General features: G+C 62.5%; 1 protein-coding gene across 2 annotated transcripts; it reads right to left on the bottom strand.

Moving 5' to 3' along the window:
• Nucleotides 1–279: 279 nt before the first annotated feature.
• Nucleotides 280–8447, bottom strand: DRC1 (dynein regulatory complex subunit 1). Of its 2 annotated transcripts, XM_086745297.1 has the most exons (18): nucleotides 8337–8447; nucleotides 7341–7428; nucleotides 6975–7087; nucleotides 6153–6336; nucleotides 5722–5859; nucleotides 5358–5444; nucleotides 4533–4655; nucleotides 3271–3410; nucleotides 2995–3129; nucleotides 2672–2901; nucleotides 2408–2473; nucleotides 2150–2316; nucleotides 1743–1832; nucleotides 1526–1612; nucleotides 1125–1315; nucleotides 653–793; nucleotides 450–552; nucleotides 280–374 (listed from the first exon to the last, which is right to left on the bottom strand). In XM_086745297.1, exons 1-18 carry the CDS (start codon nucleotides 8417–8419, stop codon nucleotides 330–332), a joined length of 2211 nt encoding a protein of 736 aa, XP_086601423.1. In that variant the 5' UTR covers nucleotides 8420–8447; the 3' UTR covers nucleotides 280–329. The 2 variants fall into 2 exon arrangements, with proteins under 2 accessions (XP_086601423.1, XP_086601424.1); XM_086745298.1 differs by lacking the exon at nucleotides 2408–2473.
• Between the last annotated feature and the right edge of the window lie 7815 nt (nucleotides 8448–16262).

Below are 16262 nucleotides of genomic sequence, written 5' to 3'. Positions count from 1 at the left end.
AATGAGATATAACTGGTGTGAACTGGAGGGGCGGACAGGAGTCGTGGATGCGATGCAGCCCTCCCGGAGATAACTGTGCCGGCAGCACCGCTTCGGGCCGACGGGGCCTCGGAAATGCGGAATTTCGGTACGGGTGTAGCAGCACAGGGACGGATGAGGGAAAAGGAATTGGGGGTGGGGTGTTTTGGGAGGAACCCCAGGGGGCTGGAAAGGCACTGGGGCAGCAAAAGGAAAAGTGAGGAACAAGGTGTAAAATCGGGGAAGGGTTTATTGGCCCCTGCCGGGCCCTGGGCGCCCTCCTCTCGGCGCCTCCCCGGGGCAGGAGGGGGTCAGGTGCGTCCACGGCACGGGAAGGCAGACCGCTTGCCGTTCACCTGCGGGGAGAAGCACCCTGAGCCCCACAGCCACGGGTTTCAGGACGCCGCGGGGCAGGGGGGTATCGCGCTCACGCCGCAGCTGACGTACTCCTCCAGCAGCAGGCCCAGCTCGCAGTTCTGCCGCTGCAGGACGGCCGTTTCGGCGAGCAGGCTGGCCCTGCGCTTCAGGACCTGGCTGCGAAGGGAGGCAGAGGGGTGACGTGGCCCGCGGGTGCCAGCCCCGCTGCCGTTCCCCCAGCCCAGCCCCGGCCCCAGCACCGCTGCCGGGCACTCACTAATATTCCTTCAGCGCCGCTGCCAGCGCGTCCCACAGCTTCAGCCTCGCCTCGGGGAGAACGTGGGCCAGGGCTTCCCAGTACTCCTCGTCTCCGGGGATGTCCCAAGCCTGCAGCACCTCCTCTGCTGATCCGTCCTCCCTGCGGGACGCAGAGCACAGCCCTGGGGCTCAGCTCTTCGCCCGGCACAGCCCCGTACCCCTCAGCTGCACTGAGCACTGCCGCTGTCGTCACACGAATGAGCACGACCCCGCCGCTGGCACCTGCCTGCCCCACGGCTTCGCTCCCCTCCCCGGGCTGCCCCAGCCCCTCACGCAGGCACCGCCTGCACCCCCTTGCCCTGATAGGACCCTCCCCACCCCTCTGGAATTTTTTGGGGAAGGAAGGGGAACCCAGTCACCCCCAGCCCCGCCTGCATGCCCCCACAGCCCCAGCCTGGCTCCCCCCACACCACAGCCGCCCCTACTCCTACCTCAGCTTGTCATAATCCTGCACAAACGCTTTCAGGATCTTGAGGACATCGTCAGCGTGGATGTGCACAGGCGGGAGGGAGCCCAGCGAGCTCCCGGGGGATTTGACCTCGTCCCTGCGGGCGCCGGATCCACCGTCCTCCCTGTCCTCGGCCGGATCGGGGACGCCTTCTCCACCTGGGCTGCCCTGGCCCTGGAGGGAAGGGGTGTGAGCTGCGCGCTTTGCCTTCCACCACCTACCTCCTCCTCCTCACCAGAGCCACCCTCCCTCTGGGAGCTTCCAGCTCCCTTGGCAAATTTAGGCCACCCTGTCCCCCTCTCTCCCTCCCTGGCTGTTCAGGAGACGTTCTGCTCCCCTGTTCCTGGACCCCCGGCTCTGCTGGGCTCTCCCCACTGGTCCCACCTGGCCACCAGCCACCTCCTGGGCTTTGTACTTGAGGAAAAACTCCACCAGCTGGTGCAGGTCATCCTCGCTGTGGATCTGCAGGGCCTGGGGAGCAGAGGAACCAGCTCAGCGTCCCTCAGAGACGTCGCGGGACGGGGGGAGCGAAGTGACACGGGGCAGAGAGCTCTCCCCGGCCACCGCCAGCTTTCCCCGCAGCCCCCGAGCCACAGCTCACCGCAAAGATGGACTCCAGCTTCACGAGGATGCGCTTGCGCCTCCCCAGCGTGCCCAGGGGCCTCAGCAGCTCTCTCTCCACGAGGAAACCCTTGGGAGACACCCAGCAGACGGGGAAGAGAGAAGAGTCATCAGCGCGGTGACGCCACAAGGACCTCACGAGCCGAAGCTCTTGCTGACTGTCCCCAGAGACGGGGAACAGCCTGGAGCTCCGGGTGCCGAAGTGGAGACGCTCTCCCGGCCCCGGGGGCAGCTCTCTGACAACGGGCTGCTGGGCACAGCAAGGCAGCACCACGCAGAAGCCTTCGCCCAAGGCGTGGAGCTCGGGAGGGATTCACCACGAGCTGGAGCAGCCAGGGGAGAGCACGCCTGCCCCCTGACCCAGGCGTGTGCTGCACCGTCACGCACCGACTCGTCGCTCACGAGCTCCAGGATCCTCTTGGCCGTCGCCTTGGAGATGTTTCGCAGGGCTGCCAGTCTGTCCTCAGCCTTCGCTGGGTTTTCTTTTCCTCCACTGCCCATTTCTTCCTTCTCCTCCTCTCTCCCTTCCTCCTCCTGTCCCCTGGAGCTCCTCTCTGAAACGGGGGGAGAGGAGGGTGAGCTCAGCCTTTGTGAGCTGGCTGCGCTCCCCAGGCGAAGAGAGCACCACCATTTTCCCCCCGAGACCTGGAAAGCATCCTAAAGATCTTCTCAGCTGGTCTGGGACTGGGAGCTGGTCTGGAACTGGGAGCACTGGGCAAAGCGCAGTGCAAAGATCCCCAAGTCGGTTTGGCAGGAGCCAGCTCGGGGCTGGGAACAGCCCCTGCCTGGACTGGCAGTGTGCCCCCTGCGAGACCCCACCCCACAACGGCAAGGACAGGAGGGGCTGTCCCGGTGGAAGGCGAGGGTCTCCCGGTGCCACAGGGGCGACGAGGGCACTGGGCATCCCACCTCTCAGGACCTCCGCAGCCAGCTTGGTGGCCCCCCTCCTGGCCTTGGCGAGCTGCAGGGGGCTGACGCTGTTCAGGAAGGGGTACGGAGGCTCTTCCCAGGGCAGCCCCAGCTGCTGGCTGTGAATGACGCGATCCGCGTCCAGGGCTTTCCGCGCCAGCCCCTTGGCTTCCTCCTCGTTCATTTTCCAGACCTCCCTGAACTTCTTGGCATCGCTGATGGCAAAGTGCCTGTGCGGAAGGGAGATGGTCCATGGAAGGATGCTCCGTGCCCCAAAAAGGTGCCGCAAGGCCTCATCGCGGGTCGACGCCCACGCGCCTCACCTCATCCTCCTCTGCAGCTCCTCGTACTGCCTCGCGATGCGCTCGCGGTCGGCTGCCAGGCTCTGGGTCTCCTCTCGGAACTGCTTCTCCTGGTCAGTCAGTTTTTTCCGGAGGTTGTTGAGCAAGCCCTGGAGCCTGGGTGGAGGTGACAGCAAAGCTGTACCCAGCTGGGACAGAGCTCGCTGGCCTGTGCCAGGTGACGGGCTCCGCAAATAACGGAGCGTGGGAGGTGACGGCGGGTAAGGCAGAGCCCATCTTCCAGGGACGGAATTGTACCGGTTGATCTTCCTCTTCTGCCGGGATCTGAAGGTGGTGTTCTCTTCGTCCCGCTTCTCAAGCACCTGCCGGTTGTACTCCAGCTTCTCGCGGTTCAGATGGTAGGCGGCTTTCACCTGCTGGATCTGCCTCTCCAGGTTCTGCCATTTCCAAAAAACACAAAACCCAGCCGTGCCATCAGCAAAGGCCACGCTGAAACCTGGATCCCACCGATCCTGCATCTCCAAACCCCATCTCCCTACGCGCGTGTCCCCAGCCGACCCCTGGCCCCGCCTAAATCTGAACAGCAGTTTGAATCTTCTCGACCAAAACTCCACCCCATGAGTTTTTCTGGCATCTACAGTGGACACAGAGAAGAAGTCATTCTCCTCCTCCATTCTACAGAACTGTGCACGTTTGTAGGACGAGAGGAAACGGTCTCAAGTTGCACCAGGGGAGGTTTAGGTTGGATACCAGGAAACACTTCTCTACTGAGAGAGTGGCCAGGCACTGGAACAGGCTGCCCAGGGCAGCGGTGGAGTCACCGTCCCTGGAGGTGTTCAAAGAACGTGCAGACGTGGCACTGCAGGACATGGCTTAGTGGGCACGGTGGTGTTGGACTCGATGATCTTGGAGGTCTCTTCCAACCTTAATGATTCTGTGATTCTACGTGGACTTAGCTCCTCCCTACAGAAATCTCTTCCCTGGTCTAAGCAACCCCAGCCTAAGCTTTTTCTTACGGGTCATTTTCTGCTTGGTCTCTTCTAGATTCTCTCCCCTGCTCCCAAGCGTGTTGAACTTCGGTCTCCAGCGTGCTGCTGCCTCCCTCTCCAAACAGCTCAGAGCCAGCTGCCCACGTTAGGCACTCTGTGTCACCTTCCAGGTGACCAATATGAAGGCAAAGCAACCGCCAAGCCAGGAATGCCCTCCCTGGACAAGCCCTTGCAGGCTGACAGGGACCTTGGACCTGCAATATTTCACCTGAAGTTGCGCAAAGCCTTCTAGACATCATCCCTGGCTCGTATTTCCCTGGAATTCCTAGGAGGACATCCCATGGGACAAACAGCCCTCTGAGAGCCAAGGGCAGATGGACACCGTGGTGTAGGACCCACGGAGAGGAGAGAACAGCTCCATCACCCCGTTGACAGGGGGCTGGACTGTGCACGCTGAAGAGCTGAGGTGACCAGGTACCAGCTGCCCCACGGAGCCAGCTCCGCACGGAAAAGCCCAGGGAGATCTGCTCCACTGCCTCCTCACACGGCACACGCCAGCCTTTTCTCTACCTGCACGTCGTTCTCCAGCTGGGTCTTCATGTTGTTGTACTCCTCCTCATCCTGCATCCCCAGCTGTCTCAGCTGTTTCTCAAACTCTTCCACCTTCTTCATACGGGCACGCAGGTGTTCCACCTACGAGTAAAAGGAGAACGTCGTCCATCAGCCCTGACAGCTTCCTCCCGGGACCACAGCTCCTTTGGCCAGCCCAAAGCAAGGTCACCTACGGATCATTCCCCTGCAAAGTGGGCTGAAAAACTGCCCCTGTGCCCCCCACCCTCCTGAGGAACCAGCTGCCTGCCTGCACGCCGGGCTTTCAAGGCAGCCCCATGCTGGAGAGCAGCACTGGTCCTGGCAGCCTTTGGCGTCTCACTACCAGAAAGATATTGAGGTGCTGGAGCGCGTCCAGAGAAGGGCAGCGAAGTTGGTGAGGGGTCTGGAGCACAAATCCTGTGAGGAGCGGCTGAGAGAACTGGGGTTGTTCAGTCTGGAGAGGAGGAGGCTGAGGGGAGCCCTCATCGCTCTCCACAGCCGCCTGACAGGAGGGTGGAGTGAGGGGGGGGTCGGCCTCTTCTCCCGAATCACTTGTGATAGGACGAGAGGAAATGGCCTCAAGTCGTGCCAGGGCAGGTTTAGGTTGGATATTGGGAAAAATTTCTTCACTGAAAGGGTTGTTGAGCGCTGGAACAGGCTGCCCAGGGAGGTGGTGGAGTCACCGTCCCTGGAGGTGTTTAAAAGATGCGTAGATGTGCTTGGGGACGTGGTTTAGCGGTGGACTTGGCAGTGTGAGTTTAACGGTTGGACTCGAGGAGATTCTACATCTCACATGGACCTCACCTCCCGTGCTCTGTGGGCCTGCATGGCTTCCTCCCACTCCTTCCTGTTGTTGTCCAGCAGCTCTCGCCGTTCCAGCTCAAAAGCTTTCTGTGAAGGAGACATGAACACGCGCTGGCCTGATCTCTCCTCTCCACGCCAGGACCCAGCTGGCGGAGACCCCACCCGGTGACCCCACGGGGACTGCTGCTCTCAGCCACCCCGAGCTGGGAGGGACGCTCTTGGCGGTGGGTGGCTCCGCGAGCTCACTGGAAATCACGGCTTGATGAAAGCTAAAGAACCACCATGGTCCTTTCTGGTTTTTGGAGAGATGAGGAATCAGCCAGCAAGCAGGTGGGACTCCCCCTCCACCGCGTGAGCTGGCTACCTCCATCTGCAGGAGTCTGCGGCGGTACGTTTTCAGCATCAGCCTGGTCTGCTCCTCCATCCTCTCCAAAAGCAGGTGGATGTCATCCGACTGCTTCTGAACGGCCTGCGCGTATTGCTCGTCTTTGTTCTTCAGCTCCTGGAGGAGGAGAAATCAGAGAGAAGTATTTGACCAGGAACCCTCAGGGGTAACCGAAAGGGTCCTTGTCCACCCAGCAGGGCCAGGGCACCCGACCCCATCGCCCAACGCTGGGACACTGGCACTGCGCCTCCTGGCACAGTTCTGAGCCGCACCGACACTCCCCAGATCCCTGCCACGTGACGGCGGGTTGAAGAGCCAGCCAGCCACGGGTGCCGCTTTAGAACAGCATCCTGCAGAGCTGGAAACCTCCCCCGTCCTTCCCGGTTGTCCCCGCCCGGTCCCCACGCTACCTGCTGCAGGTCAGCGATGAGCTTGTTCTTCTCTTCCAGGAGCAGCGCGCACCTCTGCTGCTGTTGGCTCAGCAGCTGCTGCAGCTCCTGCGGGATCCTCAGCTCCTTGGCCAAGGCCCACTTGGAGGTGATCTCCTCAAACCTGGCCACGCTGGACTTGGCTTCTTTCTCCAGCTTCTCCAGCCTGCGGGCAGGAAGGAGCAAATGGGGAGCTGGGAGGCCAGCCGCCCAGAGGCCGCGGGCACCGAACAACCCACGTCCGCACCGCAAAACTCCTTCCTCTTCCAAACAGCGGCACCATCCGCCGTGCTCTGGGGATGGCCCAGGCGTCAGGTTGATCAGCAGCCGCCTTTGCCACCCCAAAACCCGCTCCTGGACACAGCACCTGCTTCCTTCATGAGATTCCCACTGGGAAACCAGCTGAGCAAGGGACACAGGGCTTGCTCCAGCCAGCCTCCCATCGAGTGTTCCTGCAGTGCCCTCCAACGGCAGCGGGAGCAAGGATTCAGCGTTTCCCAGCTGATCTCCCAGTGCTGGGCTGAAGGAGCCAGGCCCTTGGTGAGCGCCCCGCTCCTCTGGTGAGGCAGGACAGGTTTGCCCAGCAAGGCAGGCAGAGAAAATCAGGGAATAAGCCAGGCTGGAAGGGCTTCGGGAAATCGCTGCCTCTCGGGCACAGCAGGATTAACTTCAGCGCCAGAGCAGGTTGTGCGGGGCCTTGTCCAGGCGCTGCCGAGCACCTCCAAGGAGAAAGATCCTCGAAAGCTGCCCCAACATCCCCACCGCTCCTTCCCAGTGGCGCAGACCCCGCGCACGCGCTCTCACCTCTCCCGCTTCAGCTCTGCCTCCTCTGCCCTCCTCTGCGTTTCCCTCTGGTCGGCAGCCACCTGGATATCTGTCACCATCCGCGTGCCGTGGAAGAGCAGCTTGGCCAGCCTCTGTGGAGCAGGTGGGACACGTCTCACACCCGGAGAGCCTTCCGCTCCAAGAGCTGTTTGTCCCAGGGAAATCACATCCCGGGACCCAGCCCAGGAGTCACCCCACACCCAGTCCTGAGGAGTTTCTGTCCCTGCCTCTTCTCCCACCCATGCTGCCGTGTGACACCAAGCACCGCGCGAAGCTAAAAGGAGGGTCCAGCCAAATGTCTGGAGGGGGGGGACCCGAGGGGACCTTGCTGTCCCACTGCCGCACCTGCCTGCTCTCCTCCATCAGCTTCTGGCTCCTGCTCTGCTCTTCCTCCTCAGCCACCTTCCACTCTGCCTCTTCTCCGAGGGCCTCCCTGGGCAGCGCAGGGGAGAACAGAGCGCGTTTTGAACCACGCCGTCTGCCTAACGCTGGGAGATGGCCTTGGCTCCGCGATCCCAGCCCAGGCTGCACGGCTCGGCACAGCGCCCTTCGCTCTCCCTTCCCCTCGGCAGCTTTCGTCCCGGGCCAGGAGGTCCCCACGGATGCAGAAAGGAGGCAGGAGAGGGCGGAGCAGCCTCCTCGAGGGAAAACGGGCTCCAGGCTCCCCTTTCTGGAGCTGGGAGCACAGCCCAGGGCTGGTGACTCCTGCGCTGCAGGGCAGAGGGTCCGCGGCAGGGCAATAATTGGGGACGGGGGTGTCGCTGCCGCAGCGCTGGGCTGGGGACAGGACAGGGATGTCCTGGGCTTTGGGCTGAGCTGGGAGGGCGGGCTCTTGCCCTCCTGCCATCCAGCAGGGAATGTCTCGGGCCGGTCCAGGGTTCGGGGGGGCCCTGACCCAAGGCCGGTTTGGGGAGAGGCCCTGGGTCCCGTGAAGGCCGGCGAGGCCGTGCCGGGTCCCTGCCCCCTGCCAGCTGGTGGTGGGGGTCCTGGCCCCAGGGGCCGAGTGGGGTGGGGGCTTTTCTGAGCCCTGGGGCCGCTCTCCGAGCCTGTGCTGGTCCTGGGTGGGGGCTGGGGACTGGGTGCCAGTTCGGGGTGAGGGGTGCGGAACGGGCGCTGGTTTGGGGCGGGGGGGGGGGGGGGGGGGCACCAACCCCAGCGCCAGTTTAGGGAAGGGGAGCTCACCCGTCAGCAGCCACGGGGTTTGGGGCAAAGGTGCGGGACGCGGTGCCGGTGTGCGGCAGGGAGGGGTCCGGGCCCGGGCCCGGCTCCGGTTCAGGGGGAGCCGGCGGGGGGTGCCGGCCGCCGCCACCGGGCCGGTCGGGGGGGAGCCCCGTTTCTCACCGGCGCTTGGCATCGAGGCGGGCGGCGATGCGGTGGCGGCGGGCGGCGATGCGCTCTTCGCGGCCGGGGTCGCTGAAGGCCATGACCGGTTACCGGAGTCTCCGCGTCCGCTTCCCGGCTCACGCTGCCGCGTTCGGCCCGCAGGGGCAGCTACCGCGCATGCGCGCCGCGGCTGGAGCGTCCCGGCGTTGCGTAGCAACGGCAGAGCTGCGCATGCGCAGTTGTAGTCAGCTAGAGAGGCCGCCGCCCTCGGGAACTCCGCGACCGCGCATGCGCGCCACGGTTGAAGCGGTCCGTCGTCGCCTAGCAACGCGATAACTGCGCGTGCGCCTTGCAGCCACTCCCCCCAACGGAGCCTCGACCGCGGGCTTCATACTGCGCGTGCGCGCTGCTCCTTCCCGCTCCCGAGCACCGCGCGCCACCCAGCGGCCGTTCCTGCGCATGCGCGGGGCGGGAACCGCGCTGGGGCGAGGGCGGTGGGCGGGGGGGGGGAACGGGTGAAAAATGGCGGCGGGGGGGGGCGGTGAGGGATGGCTGGGGTCCTGCGTGCTCTGCGCGGCACGGCCGGGGAAGCAGAGCCCCCGTCAGCCGCCCCAGGGCCCAGCTGGAGCTGGCAGGGAGCGCTGGGCCTGGGCCTGCTCCAGCCCAGCCAGGGCCACCTGCAGCCGCCTGGCCAGGAGAGGAAAATGACAACAATAACACAAGATGTGGACACTAAACCCGACAAAATGCACAGTTCCTCACTGCGCTGCGGCCCGCTGGCCCATCCAGCCCGGCCCAAGCAGCAATCGCGGAAGCGAAACTGAGCAGCAAGCAAAGGGGGGAGAGAAAGAGAGAGATCCCCCCCGGCCACCCCCGCTGCTGTACGGAGTGAGATGATAAGAAACAGGATTTATTTGTAAGGAGCTGATAACAGCTTCAGACTTAACTCTACTTTAACTGAAACTGTTATAAGACTTCGATAGTGTCCACAGGTCCGAAATGTCACCCAGCAATTAATACTGCCCTGAGGAATTCCCGTGAATGAGGATGGGATTAGGATTGGCAGCTGGGCTGAGGCCATCCTGAGACCACTCAGCAGCTTCGCAGTGCTGAGACGTGGTCCCAGGTCCAGACCTGCTTGCACGGAACCAAACCAGTTCCATTTGTGGGTGTAGAAACGAGGATGAAGCAGGGCCCCGGGATGGAGCAGCTGGGGACGCGCTGGCCCCGCCAGCACGGGGACGAGGCACAGAGCGGCCCCAACGCCTGTCCCCGCTGCCGGCACCGTCCCCGACACCTGGAGGTGACTGCCCCGCCGCTGGATCAATACCTGAGGAGCCGTCCAGGATGTTTTAAGGACGCTCTGGTTTTATCCTGGGAAAGGCTCAGTTTCACGGCCGAGTTTCCTGCCGAGGTCTCGTGTTCCCGGGGAGAGCTCTCGCAGCTGCTGGAGGACCTCGCTCGGTTCTTCTGCAGGTCCTGGGGCGGCCACCAGTGGGACGGAGGGGTTGCTGCTGGGCAGGAATCCTCAGTCACTTCTCTGCGTTCGTCTGCCGGCTGCAGCGGGGGCGTTGGCCAGCGGGCAGGCTCTTCCTGGCCACCCTAAGAGGGAGGAAGGGGTCACCAAGCTGGGGTTGTTATAAATGAGTTGAGTCCCAAAACAGGATTCCAATCACAGTTTCCAATTTATTGAACAGAAACAGGCAGACAGCGCTGGGTGCGCCGGGGGTCTCTGCTCCCCCAAGACGCGCACCCCTTTGTTCACAGTTACCGTATTTACAACCTCTCCCAGTCCCGCACCGTGCCTGTCTCCTTTTTGGGGAGCTCACAATCTACACTCCGTTGGTTGCTCACACCGTTCGCGGCAGGTACCGATCGGCCAAGAGCGTATCACTGGCCGCTACACAGGTGTTAATTGGCTAAAAGTAACGAAGCGGCGGGTCCCGTATTTGGGGTTGTTTAGTGCCCGTGGCCATCAGCCCCCGGCCGGCTTTTCCGGCCTTTTGCTCGCTCCGTTGTCAAGTGTCCTTCTTATGCAAACAGCGCTGCTAAGCGGGTAAAATCCTTAATTATGTCAAACTGCTAAGGCAGGAGTGGATCCTGCCAAACACATTTTTAATAACTTAAACGTATTTGGGAGGTTTATTTATAACTTTAAACAAAACTTACAGAACTATGTACACATCTTCCTGTTTGCCCTAAGCCTGTGGCTGTTTAAGAACAAACAGGACAATCAAAGATTCCCTGTACAGAGAGGGTCACATTTCACCGTGCAACCCGAGTATTGCTTCACAGCGACACAAACCAGGTGGACACGTCTCACAGTGTCAGTCCCACTCCTGATTAACAGCTCCGTCCAAAGCGGAACTCGGCGAGAGGCCATCACAGCTCTCACCGTCATCCCAACGCTCCCAGGCCACAGCATCTCATCCTACGGAGATGCCGCCTGAAGAACACGGCTTCCGCGGCTGCACCGGACAGCCCGGACCCGTCTCTGCCCTCCCGTGCTGCGCTCACCCTGCCCACGCTCCTCCCAGTTCCACCTTTCCCGGTGCTCCTTGCGCCTCCATCGTCGTGGTGTGGAGGAGCGCACGGACCTTCAACCGGAAATTGAACGGCACCATCCGGTCCCCTTCCGCGGAGTCGTCGTGTGCCCGGCTCCCTGCCATCCGCAAGCGGCCCCGCTCGGCCTCGGCGCTCCTCCGCACGCGGCTCTTCGCTTTGGACCAGGACTGCCAGACGCGCTGCAGACCGACCCCCTGCCCCAGGCCCTTGTGCCCCGCGCGGGCGGGGGCTCCGTCCCAACTCTGTGCAGCCGGTCGATGGGGGCAGGGGAAACGTGGCGCCCGTGCCGGGGAGAGACTGCCCCTGCCCAGCTGGCTGCAGGTCTGCGCTGCCGCTATCACTGCTTTTTGGTCGCGTCTGCCGTGCGGGAGGAGCGCGTGCGTCCCGCCTGGCCAGGCTCATCCGGCCCCTTGCTGTTCCCTGGGCTGCGAGGACGGCGAACGACGCCCGCCAGCTCTCGCCGTCGCCAGGGCTCTGGGCAGAGGTGCGTTGCAGTCCCGGCAGCATCTCTCCAGGGCTATTTTGGGGAGCCGCTGGGTTATCCCCCACGCGTAGACCGGCTCCCCACCCACGGCCAGCTCGAAGCACAGCTCCATCTCCAGCTGCACGTGCTCCTCGTGCACCAGGATGTCCACGGTGTAGAGGACGGCGGCCAGCGTGGGCAGGTCCTGTTGCGCCGCGCGCTCGCTGTGGTGCGGGCAGCTGTCGGCGAGGCATTGAGGGCACTGCAGGCAGACGAGAGCTTCTTTCCTGATGGCTCCGCACGGGACTGCGGCGCTGGTATCCTGAACCCCCTTCAACTTTTCCAGCAGGTCCAGGCAGACTTGGTTTAAGTCCAGGGACTCCATCAGGGATCTGGCGAGCTCCTCCACGTTGATGATGGAGGGCTGGTTCCTGAGGAGCTCTGAGCCGGTGTCAGCACCGAAATGTCCAGCTTGTCCCGCGTCTCCTCTTTTCCGGGCGCGCTCCCTTGCAGAGGCTGCTCCTGGGAAAGGAGGCAGGAGGAGAGTGGGCAAGGGCAGCTGTGGCGGGGACTCCAGCTGCAACGGGCTCCCTCGGCCGGGAGCTGCTGCGGAGCGTGGCGCAGCTCCGGGACGGGGCTGCTCACCTCTCGCCTCCCACCTCCTGCGTCTCCAAAACCTCCTCCTCGCAGAGGTCTCCTGGTCCTGGAAAGCGAGCCCTGGGTTGGTGCAGAGCGTCTCTCCTCAGCCAGGAAACAGGGACCCCGGGAAGGGTCCCCGCAGTTCCAGGGACAGGAGTGTCGCTGGCACCGAGCCTGCTGCCCAAGCGGAGGTTGCTCGGTGGCTCCAGAGCAGGGCCTGGCTGGGTGGGCAGTGGCCACTGTTCACTGCTTCCTCCCAAACTGGGGCCTCTCCAGAGCACCCTGGGGTGCTAACCCCTGCCCAGGCAGTGTTGGGGTGGTGTTGGGATGGACACCTACCTTGGCCTCGCTATTGGGCCACCAAGTGATGAAGATGGCCAGAGCCAGTACAGCCAACAGGCTGGGGGCGCAGGGCATCACGAGCGTGCAGAGCGTCCAGATGCTCAGGCCGGCGATGAAGAGCAGCAGCCTCAGCTTCCACTGCTCCGTCTGGCACAGGGAGCGCCAGCATCTCCTGCAGAGGTTCTGCGTGGTAAGGGGATGTGCCGCGGGCTCAGCTGGGGAGGCCGAGGAACCCGCCGAGATCCACTGCGGGGAGGACGGGTTGGGGTGACACCGAAGCGCCCCGCTCCTACCTGCTGGTTTGGGTTTTTTCCCATCTCGGATGCGTTTTCCACGCTCTTGCCCAGCTGCTCGTTCGTTCGCTGGCTTGCACGCAGTTGAAATGACACCTGAGCCTCCCCGAAACCCACCGATACAAAAGCCTCCTTTGTGATGCAATACTGACGTGGCGTCAACACAGAATGGCTGCCACGGCCACCCGGGGCTGGGCTGCCGTGGGAGATGGTGAAGCCTTCGGGGAGCGGTCGCCCCAGAGAGCCCCTGCGTCAGGGGCTGCCGGGAGGGTGCGGAACCTGAGGGGGAAGGATGGGGAGTAGGTTAGACCAACGTGCCTCAGAGGAGCCCCGCAGAGGAGCAGAGATCCCCCTGCAGCCCGGGGAGCCCACGGAGGAGCAGAGATCCCCCTGCAGCCCGGGGAGCCCACAGAGGAGCAGAGATCCCCCTGCAGCCCATGGAGCCTACGGAGGAGCAGAGATCCCCCTGCAGCCCGTGGAGGACCCCACGCCGGGGCAGGCGGGGGCCCAGAGGTGGCTGTGGCCCGTGGAGGCCCCGCTGGGGCAGCCATTCCGGAGGGCCTGCACCCCTGTGGAAAATTGACCCATAACGGTGACTTTAAGGATCTCTCCCTGTCCTTATCTCAAACCTCGAGCTGTTTTTCTTATGTTATCTCTCCCTGTTCTCTTGGAGGGTGTGGGGAGCTTGGTCCCGACCGGGGCTAAACTACGACACCAGGTTGGACGAGGCTTTGAGCAACCTGATCTAGTGGAACGTGTACCTGCGCACAGCACAGGGCTTGGACCAGATGACCTTCAGAAGTCCCTTCTGTCGTAGTTCAGCCCTGATCAGGACCAGACTACGCAGTCTCTCTCCTGCTCCCCCCACCCTCCGAGAGAACAGGGGGAGATGATATAAGAAAAACGGCTCAAGGTTTGAGATAAGGACGGGGAGAAATCCTTAAAGTTACCGTCACGGGCAAAACAGACTCGACTTGGGGAAAACTATTCATTTATTTTCTAAAATTAGCAGGAGAATGAGACAGGGAACAAGATAACCTCCCCCCACCCCTCCCTCTTCCCGGGCTTAACATTATCTCTACTACCTTCCCCTCCCGAGCGGCACGGGGGGGAAAAAGGGAATGGGGGTCGCGGTCAGTTCATCACGCGTTGTTTTACGCCGCTGTATCATCGTCAGGGGAAGAACTCCTCGCATTCCTCCTCTGCTCCAGCGTGGGGTCCCTCCCACGGGCCACAGTCCTCCGTGAAACTGCTCCGGCGTGGGTCATCTCTTCCACGGGGTGCAGTCCCTCTAGAACAGCTGCCCCAGCGGGCCCTCCACGGGCCACAGCCGCTTTCAGGCCTCCACCTGCTCTGGCGTGGGGTCCTCCACGGGCTGCAGGTGGATCTCTGCCCCTCCGTGGACCTCCATGGGCTGCAGGGGGACAACCCGCTCCACCATGGTCTTCACCACGAGTTGCAGAGGAATCTTGGCCAGGAGCCACATTACTCCTCCCCCTCCTTCTGAACTGACCTTGGCGTCTGCAGCCGTTCCTCACAACAGGCTGGCAGACGCCTCTCAGGATCCTTTTTACATCTTATTCACTTCTCATCTCCTCTCCACTTCTTGCAGCCGGGCCGGGCCGAGTTGGGCCCAGTCGGCTGCCCGGCGGGAGGCCAGAGGGTGAGGCCTGCAAGGCCCATGAGGCTCGCGCCTCCCCCTCTCTGCCCCCCGCTCAGCTGCTTCACATCTTCTCCCCTCTTTTTCCTGTTTTCCCCTACTTAAATACGTTATCGCAGAGGCGTTATCACGGGACATTCTGCTACCAATTGGCTCGGCCTTGGCCAGCAGCGGGTCCGCCCTAGGCCCGGCCGAGTCCACTGAACAAAGGGGAGCAACTTCTAGCAGTTTCCTACAGAAGATACCACCTTAGGCCCCCCCTCACTAACAAAACCAGAACACTTCCCACCCAAACCGCTCTGTGATCGTGCGATTCTGTGAGAACTTGACTAACTGCCGCCCCAGACCAAACAGACTCAACTTGGGGAAGATCCATTTAATTTATTGCCAATTAAAACCAGAGCAGGATCGTAAGAAACAAAAACAAAAGTAAAAACGTCTCCCCGCTCCACCTTCTTCCCAGTTTCAGCTTGGCTCCTTCTTTCCCAACTCTGTGACCGCCTGTCCCCCAAGGGGCAAAGAGGGATGGGGAATGGGGGTTGCCACTCGTCCGTAGCTCTTGGTGTCGCTGATCCCCTGCTCCGGCGTGGGGTCCCACCAAAGGGATACAGCCCTTCCCAGACTGCTCCAACATGGATTTTTCCCAGTTCCTGCTATAAAATGGCTCCTGTGTGGGCTCTCCTCCACGGGCAGCAGCATCCTTCCGGGCACGTCCGCTCCTTGGGCTGCAGCGTGGATATCTGCTCCGGCGTGGTACTCTCTGGGCTGCAGGTGGACAACCTGCTTTGTCGTGGTCTTCTCCGTGGACCAATACATGGGACTTGTCCCCGTTGTGCTGACAAATTTCTCTGCTTGGGGACAGCGGGTCCACGGGCTCTGGGAGGACATTGCAGCCGTTGTTTGTCAGCATGATGTCACTGTGGGGGATCTCGCTTGGCACAAAGCTCTGGGATCTGCAGAGGAGCTCTAGCCGCATCACCCAGGTTGTGGAATGCAAAAGCAGGGACGGGGAGAATGAAGAACCACCCACTGTAGCGGAAGAGCAGATTTGGGAACATCTGAGGAACCTGAAGGTGCAGAAGTCCATGGGACCTGATGAGATCTATCCGTGGGTCCTGAGGGAACTGGCGGATGAAGTTGCTGGGCGGAGAATGGATGGGGAGCAGCCCTGAGGAGAAGGACTTGGGGGTGCTGGTGGAGGAGAAGCTCAACGCGAGCCAGCAATGTGCGCTCGCAGCCCAGAAACCAACGGCACCCTGGGCTGCACCCCCAGCAGCGTGGGCAGCAGGGCGAGGGAGGGGATTCTGCCCCTCTGCTCCGCTCTGGTGAGACCCCCCTGCAGCGCTGCGTCCAGCTCTGGAGCCCCCAACAGCAGAAGGACATGGAGCTGCTGGAGAGGGTGCAGAGGAGGCCACGCAGATGCTGAAAGGGCTGGAGCAGCTCTGCTGTGAGGCCAGGCTGAGAGAGCTGGGGCTGTTCAGCCTGGAGAAGAGGAGGCTCCGGGGAGAGCTGAGAGCGGCTCCCAGTGCCCAAAGGGGGCTGCAGGAAAGGTGGGGAGAGACTCCTCAGCAGGGCCTGCTGGGACAGGACAAGGGGTCATGGTTTTAAACTGGAAGGAGGTAGACTCAAACTGGACAAAAGGAAGAAATGTTTTACGCTGAGGGTGGTGGAGCACTGTCCCAGGTTGCCCAGAGAGGCGGTGGATGCCCCATCCCTGGAAACATTCCAGGCCAGGTTGGCCGGGGCTCTGAGCAACCTGATGTGGTTGGAGATGTCCCTGCTCCTGGCAGGGGGTTGGGCTGGGTGGGCTTGAATGCTCCCTTCCCATCCAAACCCCTCTGTGAATCTCCTTGGTGGTCACCACTGCAGGGTTGGAAGGGTGGTGGCAGAGGAAGCACAGAAGAAGAGTTCTCCGGCGTCAGCACACCCGGGCACGCGTCCGCCTCCGGGCTGTGGGAGCTGGTGGCATTGCCTGCGCTGTT

The sequence above is a fragment of the Chlamydotis macqueenii genome, chromosome 3 (assembly GCF_036417535.1).
Source record: "Chlamydotis macqueenii isolate bChlMac1 chromosome 3, bChlMac1.mat, whole genome shotgun sequence".
NCBI lineage: Eukaryota > Metazoa > Chordata > Aves > Otidiformes > Otididae > Chlamydotis > Chlamydotis macqueenii.
The sequence above is the reverse complement of the archived record's forward strand: the minus strand, read 5'-3'. Positions and strand labels throughout refer to the sequence as shown.

Bases quoted from the DNA above. Each gene is read 5' to 3' on its own strand.
- DRC1 (XM_086745297.1), bottom strand. From the start codon at position 8,419: ATGGCCTTCAGCGACCCCGGCCGCGAAGAGCGCATCGCCGCCCGCCGC. The intron at 7,088-7,340 runs GTGCGGCAGTGG...CCTGCTCCACAG, and splicing joins TGATGGAGGAGAGCAGGCAG to AGGCTGGCCAAGCTGCTCTT. The intron at 1,316-1,525 runs GTGGGACCAGTG...CCTTCCCTCCAG, and splicing joins AGGAGGTGGCTGGTGGCCAG to GGCCAGGGCAGCCCAGGTGG.